The sequence below is a fragment of the Brachypodium distachyon genome, chromosome 3 (genome assembly GCF_000005505.3).
Source record: "Brachypodium distachyon strain Bd21 chromosome 3, Brachypodium_distachyon_v3.0, whole genome shotgun sequence".
NCBI classification, from domain to species: Eukaryota; Viridiplantae; Streptophyta; class Magnoliopsida; order Poales; family Poaceae; genus Brachypodium; species Brachypodium distachyon.
The window spans coordinates 17,564,124-17,579,436 of record NC_016133.3 but is presented as its reverse complement, the minus strand read 5'-3'; the positions used below and the strand labels follow the sequence as shown (position 1 = coordinate 17,579,436).

The 15,313-nt window shown below is 45.2% G+C and overlaps 2 protein-coding genes and 1 non-coding gene across 3 annotated transcripts; all 3 read left to right on the top strand.

Moving 5' to 3' along the window:
* The first annotated feature begins 821 nt into the window (after window positions 1-821).
* Window positions 822-9,546, top strand: LOC100827183 (bifunctional dethiobiotin synthetase/7,8-diamino-pelargonic acid aminotransferase, mitochondrial). Its single transcript, XM_003573557.4, has 14 exons — window positions 822-1,503; window positions 2,253-2,423; window positions 2,516-2,777; window positions 2,858-2,941; window positions 3,092-3,212; window positions 3,533-3,681; window positions 5,535-5,629; window positions 5,872-5,987; window positions 6,072-6,218; window positions 6,724-6,857; window positions 6,948-7,079; window positions 7,215-7,349; window positions 7,742-7,854; window positions 9,047-9,546. The coding sequence occupies exons 1-14, from the start codon at window positions 866-868 to the stop codon at window positions 9,225-9,227; spliced, it is 2,478 nt and encodes an 825-aa protein (XP_003573605.1). The 5' UTR covers window positions 822-865; the 3' UTR covers window positions 9,228-9,546.
* A 456-nt stretch (window positions 9,547-10,002) lies between these two features.
* On the top strand, window positions 10,003-13,287 carry LOC100826883 (probable 4-coumarate--CoA ligase 1). The gene is made up of 5 exons (XM_003573556.4): window positions 10,003-11,157; window positions 11,240-11,438; window positions 12,056-12,269; window positions 12,414-12,519; window positions 12,670-13,287. Exons 1-5 carry the CDS (start codon window positions 10,102-10,104, stop codon window positions 12,793-12,795), a joined length of 1,701 nt encoding a protein of 566 aa, XP_003573604.1. The 5' UTR covers window positions 10,003-10,101; the 3' UTR covers window positions 12,796-13,287.
* A 3-nt stretch (window positions 13,288-13,290) lies between these two features.
* TRNAR-UCU lies at window positions 13,291-13,363 on the top strand. The gene has a single exon. It is a non-coding gene; the product is annotated as a tRNA-Arg (tRNA).
* Window positions 13,364-15,313: the final 1,950 nt, after the last annotated feature.

Here is a 15,313-nt window from a genome sequence, read left to right as displayed (position 1 = left end):
AATGTGTAAATACATGTTTCCTTCTTCTTAAAATTCATGTGCTGAATAAGCTGTTGAAATAATAAACACTCTTCCTGCCGGCGAGGATTGAGAGAAAACTAGAACTGCGGACGGCAGTGCGTGTCTGCGAGGGCGAAGGGAACACCAGGCTAGGACGATTGAAAAAAAAAAGACAACTAAAAAGTCTAACATATCCCTCCCATATGAACGGTTGGATTTGTTTGGTACTCCTTTCTATACAATGGAGTGCCAGGGTACCGTAAAAATTCTCTAGCTAAACCAAACCATGGAACTTTGCTCCAACTACACAAACTAAAACTGAACCCTTGGTTATCCTTTCGCACCTGAAAAACCCCACATTAGTTATCCTTTTGCACCTGAACTAATCCACATTGTGCGTGAATTCAACCCAAGCCAAAAAAGTTTCAGTTTTTAAAACCCAACCATTCTTCATACAATATAAATTACAAAAACCAAACATACAGAATTGTTTTCAGATGTAGCTCGTTGAGTGCTCTTGATTTTTTGTAAGAACATGAAGAGAGAAAATGTATAGACGAGAAAATATACAGTATTCCCTCTTTTTCATAATTCTTGTCTCAAATTTGTTTAAAGATGGATGTATGTATTCTTAAAAAGTGACTAGATATATGTAAGATTTCGACAAAAATTATAAAACAAGAGAGCAGAGAGTAGATAGTAATCGTTTTCCATCAAATATTCAGATCTAACCATTTGATCTCTAGAACTAGAAGTACTCCGTAAGTTTTTTTTTTCAAATGGACTCTGTACTTCTGTAGCACACGCTTCTGCTTTTCTCCACAAAACCCCGTCAAACATTACCCAAAACCCAAAGCCAGCAGCCATGCTCCGCCGCCTCCTACTCGCCCATGCTCGCCGGCGGCGCCACTACTCCTCCTCCTTCTCCTCGGCCTTGCCTCTCGCCTCGCCGACCTTCGCCGTATTCGGCGCCAACACCGGCGTCGGCAAGACCCTCGTCTCCGCGGGCCTCGCCGCCTCCCTCCTCCGCTCCCCCACCGCCTCCCCCTCCGCCGTCCTCTACCTCAAGCCGCTCCAGACCGGCTTCCCCGCCGACTCCGATGCCGGATTCCTGTTCCGCAGGGTCCCCGCGCTCCTCCGCCCCTCCACCGCTGCGCGCCTCGTCGCCTCCCTCGACACGCTCTCATGTTCCCCATCCTTGGAACCCCCGCCCCCTTCCCCCGAGGAGGCGGCCTTTTCCTACGCTGGGGAGGGAGAGACGGTCAGGAAGATTCTGACTTGCAGGACGCTGTACGCGTGGCGGGAGGCTGTGTCGCCGCACCTGGCGGTGGAGAGGGAAGGGATGGCTGTGGAGGACGCGCATGTGCGGTCACGCCTGGCGGCGTGCCTTGTCGAGGGGGAGGATTTGGGGGAGGGGGAGGGAGAGGTGTGGAAGCTGATCGAAACCGCTGGTGGCGTGGCCAGCCCAGGCCCGTCAGGCACGCTGCAGTGCGATCTCTACCGGTGCGTTCCGATGCTTCTTCAACCCTCAAATATGCTACTGTATTTTATTTATTCAATATTTGTGAATTGCATACTGTATGTGTATTGCGGCTTTGCGGTTGTCTACTTAGTCTGAATTAATTCAGGAAGTGAAATGATGTGCAAATTTAGCATAATGCAATTAGTGCGATATACACCCATTTTAAAACTCTTTTTGGTTGAGTTAGTTAATGTGGTGTTTGTTCTTCATCCATATTCACAATCACAAGAGATCTCAATGCCACCAAAGTTCATTAGGCCATTACAAGGAAATCAGTATAGACGGAAGGATCAGCATGCAACTTGGCACAAGTACATAATAATGATGGTTAATGAGCACACGAACTGTGATTAACAGTTCGCCGCTTTGATTTTTTTTTTTGAGGTTTTATGTTGGATACCATGTTGAGTTGCTGAGTTATGAAGTGGAGCAGTTTGTGTGTTTGATTCTACGAGTGCTGGAAACAATCACATATATTGGCGACCATTCGTAACTATTTCTGATGTATGGCTACCATCTCTTCTTTTGACACGTTTTCATTTCTTGGGAACTTAGCACCTGTGGTGATCTTACGAAATATTTCAGGGCATCACTCAACTATGCTTGAATTGTTTACATTTATTTATACTACTTCACGTCCTATTAGCTGTTGACGCAAACTTCATTAAAGGTCATTATACTAGATTGATTTGCATTGCCACAGTTTTTGATTACTTGAAACTCTTGACAGGCCCTTTAGGTTGCCTACTATTCTTGTTGGAGATGGTCGTCTTGGTGGCATTTCATCCACTTTATCTGCATATGAAACTCTGTTGCTCAGAGGGTATGATATTAGTGCAGTAATTTTGGAGGATCGCGGTTTGTCAAATGACATGTTCTTGCTTTCTTACTTGAGAAATAGGTAACAGACTTTAGTCCTACATTTCGTTAAATATGTTCTAGCAGGCTCAGTGTTATTAGGTATGACAGCTTTCCAGTGTTTGTGTTATTTAGGGTACCTGTGCTTGTCTTGCCACCTATTCCAGAAGATCCATCAGATGACCTGACTGATTGGCTTTCTGAATCCTCTTCAGTTTTTGGTTTGCTTAAAGATGCCCTGCAATCTTTTCATTCAAGAAGAATTCAGAGGTTAAATAGTATGCAAAGAAAATCAAAGGATTTACTGTGGTGGCCCTTCACTCAGCACAATCTTGTCCCTGTAGATTCTGTTACAGTAATTGATTCACGTTGTGGTGAGAGTTTCTCAACATACAAGGTTTGTACAATGTCTACTTCTATTTTACTTTGAAATAAAACTTGGAAGATTAGCAGCCTTTTTGTGGACTCTTGTTGTAGGTTAAAGACAACAAGATGATGATGATCCCTCAGTTTGATGCATGTGCAAGTTGGTGGACTCAAGGACCTGATTCTAACTTGCAGGTTACTGCTCCTATGCTTCCTTTATTTTCAAAACCTCTTTTACCTTGGTTTGCTAAGGAACTCTCATTGCAGGTGCTCTATTGCTAAAGTTGTGTGCGTTGAACTATTGACAGGCCATTTTTGTAGCCTAAACTTCTCTTTGATCATTAGATGGAACTTGCAAGAGATATGGGTTATGCTGCTGGTAGGTATGGCCATGTGATGTTTCCAGAGAATGCTCATGAGCCGGCTCTTCGTTGTGCTGAACTTTTGCTTGGTGGAGTTGGTAAAGGTTAGTGCTTTTACTTGTTCTTCATCTACTACAATGCTATAAAAATTTAACTGCATGGATATATGTCACCCCTTAATGAACAGTGTTGCATTGCTACAAAAACTGATTAGTTTTAAATACTTTTAGCTACAAAATTCCACACTTGTGAGATTGGAAGATAATTATGCTTAGCGTAAGAAAGGAAACAGTAAAACAGACATGTGTGAAACGATAATTGCTTATCTGAGCCTTCATAATTGTTCAAGTGTTCTTGTTTTGTTATTTGTGTCCTGCTTTCCAAGACACATTGCTGAGAAACATATCATTTATTGCGTGGTCAGATTGGGCTTCCAGAGTTTATTATTCGGATAATGGATCAACTGCAATTGAAATAGCTCTGAAGATGGCATTTCGTAAGTTTTCATTTGATCATGGAATTCTGCTGGACAGTGACAAGAGCATGACCAATGAAAGAAATATTCAGTTAAAGGTCTGCTGCTCTTGTACAAAACATGCTTATCCCATTACTTCATTTTGTAAATGAATGATTGACATTCAGTGCATGACAGATTTTTCAAAATTCTCCTGGACCCCAACAGCTGACATTGACATAGTCTGTATTAGTTAGGACTTGAGTTTCTTATTCACTATAAATGGTAGGACTGTGTTCTTACAAAATCTGTTTGGATTTTAACATAATGGCATAGCAATTGCATTACTCTGTACTATTACTTGAATGTTTGCCAAGAGGCAGGTGCTTCTATGCTTTCCGCAAAAAAATTAAAATTAAAAATTGAACGACCTTTAAAGCAAATCAAAGGCCCTGATAAGAAGAGTTAATCCCGCCTATCCCTTACCCACTTTGCACCAGATAATTGGATCACAGCCCCCCAGTCGTTGACGTGCCCTCCAGCTCCTAACAGGTGCTACTACTTTGGCTTCTCATCGCCAATTCGCCATCCAGCTGGTCGTCGTCGTCATCGTGGGGCACGGGCGCCAGCATGGGCGACTCGGCAGCAGCAGCTAGTTGTCGACGGAGGCCTCCAACGACGCGATGACGACCAGCCGACACGATCAACACCCTTGGCAGCAGCGAGGGCACATTCTCCTTTCCTCCTCCATCGCCACTGCAGTCATTGATGCGGAGATGGCGGCAGTAATTATAGCCTGTGCCCCAAATCTATGCAAAAACGGCTGAATTTGAGGTGGGTGAAGCGGATCTGGACATGGGTGGATAACAGCCTGACGTGGATAGTGGTTAGGTTTTGCCTTTGATGGTAACTAATAGTGCTTTAAGATTTGTGATTTTTTTTTTGGAAAAGCATGGAAGCACTTCTCTTGCTAAGAATTCCAATAATTTCCCAGATAATTCACATTGGCAACAAATTCTTGAGCTACATAAATTTGGAAATCCCCATTTCTAGTTAGAAATGAAGGAGAACATGCCTTTGGTCTCCTGTCAAGCATAGCTACAATCTGAGCTCAGGTTCTGGGGTTCCTACCACTCCCCTCGCAACTGCTATGCTCCAACTCTGTTACCATACTCGCCAGCCTCAGGGTCTTGCATCCGTCCATAGCGATGCTTTCCTTTCCTTACATCCTGCTGTATAGATCTGGGTGCAAAAGTCAACTTGGTAATCACGAAAGACCTGAGGAGGTGTGGTATGTGGTAGGAAGTTTCCAAAGCTGTTTTCAGGCCCATTCCTGGGATCATCAACACCTCTCAGGTGCTAAGGTTTCCTCTGCCACTGCCGCTTGCCAGGGCCCTACATATGCTATCAACACTGGCAAACACCATGAGCCCCTTAACTCTTTTCATTTGACTCAGTCACCCCCATTTCCTTCGCAAGTCCTTGGCAAACATCACATCTATGCTTTTTTCCTCAACCCCTCGCCATCTTTAACTATCTCCGCCACATCTAGAAATCTTCATGGGCACTCTTTTGTCTGATGTAGAGGAGCTCACACATGCATGGTGGTTGCTGTAGTCATCTGCACATGTTGAGTTTATATATTTGGAAAACCAGGTAATATTGTTCCAAATTAGTAAATAGGATAGGATAGGGGGACTTCGATTTGGATCCTTAGGATTTAATCCCAATTTGAACTATATTCAAACTATTCATTTCGAAGGATCAATAATGTTTTTGCTTCACTTCATTTATTCACTGCTGTCAAACTTAGTTGATCACGAGCACAACGACTGACTTCTTTTTCTGTTGTTGATTCGTATCCAATAATTATATCTAGAGAAACAAAAAGGTAGTTTCGACCTAAGATTTATAAATCCCTGTTCGCCCCTTCTGATCTGCTGACCTATTAATTGAATTCCTTGGTCTCTAGGTTCTCGCTCTACAAGGTTCATATCATGGTGATACTCTGGGTGCGATGGAAGCTCAAGCTCCATCAGCCTATACATCTTTTCTTCAGCAGCCATGGTACATCGTTTGAGCTCCATACTTACTATGCTGCATGCCTAGAAATATTGCACCCTTGCTGATTATCTTTTTCAACTATTGCCCTTTTGTAGTACTACTATTTCTATTTTCTATCTGGATTTGTCTTTAAAACAGTGTGTTTTTACCGAGACACGGAACAATTGTTCCGTGAACTCCAGTCTTGCTGTTAGTTTCACAGTCAGTAAATCCGGATTCATTCCTGTGTGGTTTTTCTTCTGTAGGTATTCTGGCCGAGGACTTTTTCTAGATCCTCCAACAGTGTTCATTAGAAACGAGACCTGCTGTCTTTCTTTGCCCCAGTCGATACAGCATGGTCATCTGAGCCCTGGTGATAAATGTCAGTAAAAATGAGTTGGTGTCAGATTATATTTATGTGTGGTATTTATTGAAGGCATGCTTTGACTGACAAGTGACATTGTAGGCATTCCTTCACTAGCTGAAGTCTTTTGCAATACTAGGGACTCATCCTATGCAGCTGATTTATATTCAACCTACATATCACAACAACTATCAGAATACTCCCTGTCAAGTAACACAGAGCATGTTGCAGCACTTATTATAGAACCAGGCAAGTACATAGTTCTCCATCATCACATTGAACTGCTTGGGTATTGATTGTTTGACATGTATACTCCTTGGTTGTTTGTATAGAGTAAAATAATTTCATATCCAAGGTTGTGACAATTGAATTGGAGGTTCCATGGTAGGATTGCAGACCATATGATAGCTGCAGAATCTAGAATCTCAAATTGTAGGATCAACATATAATTGTTAGGATCTATCAGTCAATAATATAGGGTCGTAGAAACTTAAAATGGAATGACTGACTACCCTGTTCATAATAGCACAGTTGTGGTTCCTGTCCTGGCCTGTAAGTATGTAAAATGCATGATTTCTGGAAAATAAATCAGATACATGTGTAGTTTGTGTTTGGTTGTACCATTGCATCCTCAGTGTGCTTTTCAGACATTTATCTAGTACTCCTGTTTGTTGGAATGGACATGGAAAACTGTGTGATAGTCTTTTTTTTATTCTGTTCCCAATACGGCTGAGATTTTAACATTGTGAAACAGTAATACAAGGTGCTGGGGGAATGCACATGATAGATCCACTCTTCCAGCGATTACTTGTTAAGGAGTGTAGAAATCGAAAAATTCCTGTCATATTTGATGAGGTATTCACAGGGTTCTGGCGTCTTGGTGTGGAGGTAATAGATCACAATATATCTTCTAAGGACAATACACAATAAAGTTAGCTCATGTCTTCCCGAAACCTTGACAACTACTGTTATTTTCAGTCTGCTTCAGAGTTGCTTGGCTGCTTACCAGATATTGCCTGCTATGCTAAATTGATGACTGGTGGGATAGTGCCATTAGCTGCAACGGTAACAACAGAAGGAGTTTTTGAGGCCTTTAAAAGTGACTCTAAGGTACGTCCTGAATGTATTTCTGTATGTTCAGGCATCAACAGTCTAAAAACGCCATTTTTTATGTTATGTGAAAAAGCATTACCATGAATACAGCGTTTTAAGGTTAACACTTATAAACTATTTGTTCTGTTCCAGCTTACAGCACTCTTACATGGTCATTCCTATACTGCTCATGCCATGGGCTGTTCTGCAGCAGTAAAAGCTATCCAATGGTTTCGAGATCCATCCACAAATTTAAATCTTGATCTTGATCGTAAGAGGCTCAAGGAGGTAATGAATTTTAATTGTTTGAATATGTAGGACATGTTTAAAGTAAATCCATTTTAAGATTGACCGAGGAAATCCTCTGTGTATATTTTCATGACTCTTGGAAGTGGAAGCTCTCCTCTCAATTATTAACATGGTTCCCATTCTTTTCTGTAAGAACATAGAAATTGATATAGTTCCTTTTCTCCATTTTTTTGTTTGAAAGAAATGGTGTATTAAGTTCACAAGAGACATATGTTGATGTTTTGGAGACATATATTTGGCATATATATCTAATAAATAATATAGTATGCATTACACAATATTATATAAATGAAGAGGTACCTATCTTTATGCCATATTTTGTCAATTCTTATATGTAGTTTTGCAGATTTAAAGTTTACTGAATTTTGCAGCTATGGGATGGCACACTTGTGAACCAATTGTCATCGCTACCAAATGTGTCAAGAGTAGTCTCCTTGGGAACTCTCTGTGCCATTGAGCTCAAGGCTGAGGGATCTGATGCTGGGTACGATATTCTTGAGACCTGAATCATTTATTATGATCATTTATGATATTTTAGAATTTTATGGATAAAACTTCTTTGTGCAAATGATTATAACTTTTTGAAAAACACTCACACGGACATGGCAAGGCATAGATGCAAACACACACAAACTGAAAAGAAAAAAACAGTATGAGTGCTCTGCTTTCTCGTTAAGAAAATGGACCATTTTTAGGTAGAAGAAAATGGCTTGTAGCAGGAAAACCAGGCCAAAACCATACACATCCTCCTGCAAACTACTCCCAACATGATATGTACCTAGCTTGGACCCGTCTGGCAAACACAAAACACTCTCTGGCCTGCCCCCACCCTCACAGTCCTACTCACAAACATCTGGTTGTCAAGCATGATATGTCGCTCATCCTCTGGTCCGTTTAGTTTTCTATGAAATCCAGTTTTCCAGAGAGAATCTCTTGTTTGCTCCTAGCTGTAGAGAATCTTTACTACTTTTCACTAAGTTACCGTATGGCTCTCAAAATGCAGGAAGATAGAAATGTTTACAGGTAACAAAAATGGCAAACTCGCTGTAGTACACATAGTTGATATCCTGATCTCCTATTTATATTTGGATGCTGTGACTACTGGTTCTGCCTCAGTTAACATCAGTTTAGTTATGGTCATTGTTTTAAACATTGGTGAATTTGAAGCAATTCATGTTGCATAGTTGTAGTTGTAGTTGTGAGAGCAACTGTCATCAATCAGTTCCCAAATCCATTAAATGTTTCATGACTATATATTACTTGCTCTTTTAGCAATTCGTATCCACGGTTCAACCAGGACCCGAGACAGAAAATGATGCCCTTGTATCGTTGTTTTTAGAACACTGCAAGAATGTTCACCTGTCGTTTCATACTCTACTCACTGGACGAACTTGATTCATGTTTTTTTTTCTTGGAGGAAGATGGCAGGCGCTCTGCTGTTCAATTCTTGTTGTTTGATTTGCCCATGGTGTATACCTTGTCACCATGTCTGGATCTTAAAATCCAGTTAGGGAAAAAACACACAAGAACCAAAAACCCAGATATTAAGAACAAAGAGCTCTACCATTCAATTAAACTTAGTTAGGGATAACTTCCCTATTTAAATTTAAAACGTTAATTGTGCAATCACTGGACTATGCTTGCTACTATGTAATTCTACACCATCACTCATGCAGGTACGCTTCATTGTACGCGAGATGCCTGATCCAACAACTTCGTGAAGAGGATGATCTCTATGTAAGGCCACTGGGTAATGTGATATACCTTATGTGCGGTCCCTGCACAGCTCGAGATAGCTGCACTGAACAACTCTCCAAAGTGTACCGCAGAATCAGCAGCTTCAACCCAGTCCATTGAGGATAGCTGTGAGCAGACAATGTGCATGCTGTAGCAGAAAGCTAGAGGCTTTCTGGAGATGTAGGCCGGTCAGACTGGATCACATTTACAACGATTTTTTATTACGATCATGTGGAAGTTGGAACAGCTTGTAGTGCATGCAGGCTTAAACTTGTGGTGATGAAGCGTTCGCAATTGTGCATGTTGGTTCGTCAGTACGATGCAATATGGGGCATCAAAGCTTGTCTGGGAATGTCACTCCTTGGGTATATTGGGCGATCGTGCCACTTTTCGTCACGGTTGCAGCAGAGATAGAAGGTTTGGTCTTTTGGTTTTATCACCAGATATCTTTCCTACTTATAAAGTTTTCTTCACTCGGTGGTCGTCGATTCATCTTCCAGCATGCATCACCTTTCTGAACACTGGCAAATGTGTCCGTCCGAGAGTGACTTCACGTTCACCTATCAATGCAGGACGCATTACATTTTGGAACGAACGGAGGGAATATCAATTCAGGACGCTCCACATCATTTTTTCGAATTATATGTAGCTACACCTAATTCTTAGTTACGTCCTTCTATACAAACACAGTCCATCTTTTATTCTTTTTTCAAAACATGAACTCGCTCGATAATTACTTCTTCCATTCATAGAACCCAATCACGAACTACTCACATGCATTTCACAAAATATTCCCTTCCCCCGTCCCGCCCCGGCCGTTTACTTGATCTGTTTCTTTGCTCCTTAATAAAAACGACATTACTCCTATAAAGCAAGGCCACACTCGAAAGCCAGCACAGCACAGAGACACCCAGCTGCCAAATCAACGTGCTTCCGATCCCCCTGAGAGCTGTCAAAACAAAGTGGTGCCAAGCTCCTCCGTGCCATTGACCCGATGGGTTCCACGGAGCTTGCCGTCGCCGAGGTCGCTACTACGCCGGAGCCGATCATCTTCCGGTCGAAACTGCCCGACATCGCCATCACCAACACGCTCCCGCTGCACCGCTACTGCTTCGAGCGTCTCGACTCCGTCTCCTCACGCCCCTGCCTCATCGACGGCCCCACGGCCGCCGTGCTCACCTACGCCGAGGTCGACGCCCTCTCCCGCCGCCTCGCCGCCGCGCTCCGCCGTGTCCTTCGCGTCCGCCGCGGCGCCGTGGTGATGAACCTCCTCCGCAACTCGGCCGAGTTCGTGCTCTCCTTCTTCGCCGCCTCCCGCGCCGGCGCCGCCGTCACCACCGCCAACCCGGCCTCCACGCCCCACGAGGTCGCCGCCCAGCTCGCCGCCTCCCGCGCCACCGTCGTCTTCACCGAGTCCCTCGCCGCCCACAAGCTCCCTCCCCACGCCCACGACGGGAGCCCCCTGACTGTCATCCTCATCGACGACCGCCGCGACGGCTGCCTCCACTTCTGGGACGACCTCTTGTCCTCCGCCGGAGACGAAGACGAAGACATCGAAGAAGACCCGGAATTTGACCCGGACGACGTCGTAGCGCTGCCCTACTCGTCGGGGACGACGGGGCTGCCGAAGGGCGTCATGCTGACGCACCGGAGCCTGAGCACCAGCGTGGCGCAGCAGGTGGACGGCGACAACCCCAACATCGCGCTGACGGAGCACGACGTCATCCTCTGCGCGCTGCCGCTGTTCCACATCTACTCGCTCAACACCATCATGATGTGCGCGCTGCGCGCCGGCGCCGCCATCGTCCTCATGCGCCGCTTCGACCTCGCCGACATGGCCGAGCTCGTCGAGAAGCACCGGATCACCGTCGCGCCGCTCGTGCCGCCGATCGTCGTCGCCGTCGCCAAGAGCGGCGCCGGCGATGGTGAAGACGTGGTGGCGAAGCGCGACCTGTCGTCGGTGAGGATGGTGCTCTCCGGCGCCGCGCCCATGGGGAAGGACATCGAGGACGCCTTCATGGCCAAGCTCCCCGACGCCGTGCTCGGACAGGTAATATAATGGCCGCGCACTGAATGCCTGCCGGTGCTAATCAGTTAACCATTTTTTTTTACGCCTTTTACGTTTTCTTTAGGGCTATGGCATGACGGAGGCCGGCCCGGTGCTGTCGATGAGCCTGGCGTTCGCCAAGGAGCCCTTCAAGGTCAAGTCCGGCGCCTGCGGGACCGTGGTGCGCAACGGGGAGCTCAAGGTCGTCGACCCTGGCACCGGGAAGTCGCTCGGTCGGAACCAGAACGGCGAGATCTGCATCAGGGGGCAGCAGATCATGAAGGGTACGTACAAGGATCGTTGGCATCATTGGACGCTTACAGATGCATGTCAAAACAGTTGACTTGGATCTCTAGCCTAGATCTCGAGATCAAAGCTGACATTGAAACAAAGCATATGATTATATATGCACAAGTGGATAGCCACCTGCACTAGATAATTAGCTCGTGCCTTTGCCAAGTCAATCACACGATAATTAAACTAGCTACTGTCTTCTCAATGATGTTCCACCGAAAAAAATGATAACGTACAATAAATCCTGGTCAACGAAATGCATACGTATGCCTAGTAGCTCGAGGTTTTTATAATTCAAATTGACCATGCTTACTTAGATTTGGATGAAAATCATTCATATTTCTGATCCTTTTTCAGAAAGGAGGATAACCCCCGGATTCATATTTCTGATCTGAATATCGAAATTAAATGGGAGTTTTACAACAAAGTTTATTATTCGGTAGCTACTTCCAGATATTTCAAACACGCATTGAAGTTCCAGAAACATTAGAAAATGAGACGGAAAATTCAAAAGTACCCAAACATGGCATTCGGTTAGCTGGTATACATATTAGACCTGACTAATAGCAAAATCTACGCAATGAAAACTTGTGGATGTGTTCTTCAGGGTACCTGAATGACCCGGAGGCCACCAGGAACACCATCGACGCCGACAGGTGGCTGCACACTGGCGACATCGGATTCGTTGACGACGACGACGAGATCTTCATCGTGGACCGGCTCAAGGAGATCATCAAGTACAGGGGCTTTCAGGTGGCCCCTGCCGAGCTTGAAGCCCTGCTCATCACGCACCCAAGCATTGCCGATGCTGCCGTCGTCGGGTAAGTACACTTCTGAACAACGTATGACCATGCCACTGTTTACAAGTCCCCAAAAATAACTTGCAGGACTGTTGGATTACTTTTACTGTAGCAGCCAGCCAACAGAGATCTTTTGAAATGACATCATTTTTTTGTGATGTGCAGGGAACAGATCGAACCTGAAATCGGAGAAATACCGGTGGCGTTCGTGGCGAGATCTCAAGGGAGCGATATCAGCGAGGATGACATCAAGCAGTTCGTATCCAAAGAGGTGCTTGCTTCTTCTACTCTCAGAAGTCAGAACCTCAAATCTAAAATAAATAAAAAAGGAGAAGAGAAACGATTAAGTGATTAACTGTATAGGAAAAGAAATGTAATGCTATTTGCACCTTTCTATATTCTTTTTCTTCACTTGTTTCAGGTGATCTACTACAAAAAGATCCGCAAGGTGTTCTTCGTTGACACGATCCCGAAGGCGCCGTCGGGCAAGATCCTGCGGAAGGAGCTGAGGAAGCAGCTACAGCAGCAACAGCAAGATCAAGCCTGATTTGCAGTTTCAGTCTGTGAAGGGCACATGTACAGTTCTCATGAACAAGGTGCGTGCATGATGGCCTACACATTCTCGTCAAGACAAATAGAGAGAGATCTGTTATCTGGGGAAGGAGGCCGTTTCGTGCCTGACAGGCACCGGCATTTTAACTGTTGCTAGTGTAGAGACTAGAGAGGGAGGCTGAAAAGGATTAAGTGAATTTTCCTGCTCGTGTTTACGAGGTCTTGTTTCTTGGTTTGCATAAGGGACGTGACATTATTGGGAGAAAATAAGTGGCATGATGGTTGAGCAGACATTTCAGGATTAAGTATATCTGGTATGTCCGTGTGATCGATGTTTCGTTGGGGGTGTGAAGGTGTGCAAATGAATTATGGACTGCGATGGTGGTTTTACTGTTCCATCGGTTGCTGCCAGCAGATCGATTTCGGTGTTGAACAATTGGCGCAGATGTAAACATTAATTTAAAATGTAAATTCAATTTAATACAAACGAGCGCCCATGGCCTAATGGATAAGGCGTCTGACTTCTAATCAGGCGATTGTGGGTTCGAGTCCCACTGGGCGTGACACTTACTTTTTTTTCCCTTCCCAGTCTTTTTTTTTATGGCACTTCCAATAAAGTAGTGGAGGTGAAATACGCCGGAATACCCTGATCCCTTCAAGTTGGATCGCTGGGAAATGGGCAGACCGTCAAATTCGGGCATGACCATTGGATCAACGTATTTCCCTCAAGAGCGAATACCCTGATCTCTTCAAGTTTAGCAGAGGAAGGCAATGGGCAATATTCAGTGTCTGAACCTTTGCTTGCTTAGCAACAGATGAATCTCATGTATCAACCGTAACCCATCAACTGAAGCGCTCCAGCAATTCATCCGCCTCTTTGAGAAGATTCATTCTATCACCCTCAACCCGGAGACTATTTTTTCCCTTTCTCCCTAGAAGGAAAAGAACAACCAACACGGGACTTTGGGAGTGATGCTACCTTGCCATTTTGAAGTTTCAAAATGTTTTTTTTTATCAAAGAAATTTCAAAATGTTGACAGAAAGACAACCTTTCTTTCTTAAAAGGTTTTTACTTTTTACCATGGTGTAAAGTCCCTAAATTGTTGAAACTTTGACATGTCGCAACAAGCCCAAATTAAGGTGGAGAAACTTGAAGCTGGGGTGCGAGCAGTTGAGCGCGGAGACCACTTCCTCGGCTCCACATAGTGGTAGTTTCTTTCAGAACTTGTACTCAAATTTGTCAAATTTATCAAAATTTGGATGTATCTAGACACTTAACGTATAGATGCATTCAAATTTAGTTAAAGTTGAAACATCTTTTATTGGACGGAGGAATAGCACAAGTAGACAAATTAAGCAGAAGGAAAAGTTGACCTCGAAGTCGCCCTACTATATACATATTCTAGCAGCACACAAGATGACAGATGGCCCCAACCAAACCCATCCACTTGTGACCTGTGTACTAATCAATCTATTGCCGTCACCATGTGTGCATATAAAATCCCTCAACGGCCCTTAACTGACAGCTCTCCAAACATAAACCCCTCTGCTACATTTGATCAATCCGTCCACTCCAGACCAAAGTCCGCATCAATCAATGGAGGAGAACGGCACGCTCCTACGGCGGATCCTGCTCAAGGCCGCGCGAGCAGCGAGGACCATCACCCACCTCCAGGACCCATCGTCTCCTTCGTCTCCGGCATCGCCATACGGCGGATCACCCCCGCCGGGCCTGCTGGACTGCACCGACGGCGCCAGCTTCCACACGGCGCCGAGCAGCACGCCGCCTGGGCCCGAGACGACCACGGCGACCGCGGCGCGCCTCCGGTCGTCGAAGCTGGGCAGCGGCAGCCCGGCGGGCGACACCGACATCGACAGCCGCGCGGCGGAGTTCATCGAGAGGTTCCGCCGCAACGCGTCGCTGGAGCTCCGCTACTGCTCCCCGGTGACACCCGCCAGGCCGCCCTCGTCGCCGGAGACATACTTCAACCTCTCCCGGATGCACGCCGGCCGCGCGACGGCGCCGCCGGCAGTAGCTGTGGGGAGGGGGAGGGGGAGGGGGAGGGCGAGCGCCGTGTCCATCAAGTGGCCCAGTAGCAGGTACTCCCTTAGAACAAGGCCTACCGTTCAGGTCTAGACGTTCGATCAATCGGCCGGGACAGCAGGAGTCGAGTTCGATGGCTTCGATCGGCAGTCCGGAGTTTGGTCAATCACGCAGCTTGATTTAGCCAAGAAGAACAGAGCAATATTTTTGCCGAATCAAAACGTGCCCTCTCTTGTAACTTGTATCACTCGTCTCGAGTCTGAGGCATTGGCAGGGATGGTAGAAACGATGTTCAGTAAGTTTACTTGGTTTTTACATAAGTTCGTACAAGTATACGGAATGATCTGTAAATACGCCAACATAATTCGTCCACAGACCCGAGAAATGAAGAAGGCACCATCCGGGATGCTTCCCGTCTTTACCAAACCAGATTCTGGCAGGTGCTCTCAAAATAAAAATAAAAACAGTT

Bases quoted from the DNA above. Each gene is read 5' to 3' on its own strand.
- LOC100827183 (XM_003573557.4), top strand. From the start codon at position 866: ATGCTCCGCCGCCTCCTACTCGCCCATGCTCGCCGGCGGCGCCACTAC. The intron at 5,630-5,871 runs GTACATCGTTTG...TTTCTTCTGTAG, and splicing joins TCTTTTCTTCAGCAGCCATG to GTATTCTGGCCGAGGACTTT. The intron at 6,219-6,723 runs GCAAGTACATAG...ATTGTGAAACAG, and splicing joins AGCACTTATTATAGAACCAG to TAATACAAGGTGCTGGGGGA.
- LOC100826883 (XM_003573556.4), top strand. From the start codon at position 10,102: ATGGGTTCCACGGAGCTTGCCGTCGCCGAGGTCGCTACTACGCCGGAG. The intron at 11,439-12,055 runs GTACGTACAAGG...TGTGTTCTTCAG, and splicing joins GGGGCAGCAGATCATGAAGG to GGTACCTGAATGACCCGGAG. The intron at 12,520-12,669 runs GTGCTTGCTTCT...CACTTGTTTCAG, and splicing joins AGCAGTTCGTATCCAAAGAG to GTGATCTACTACAAAAAGAT.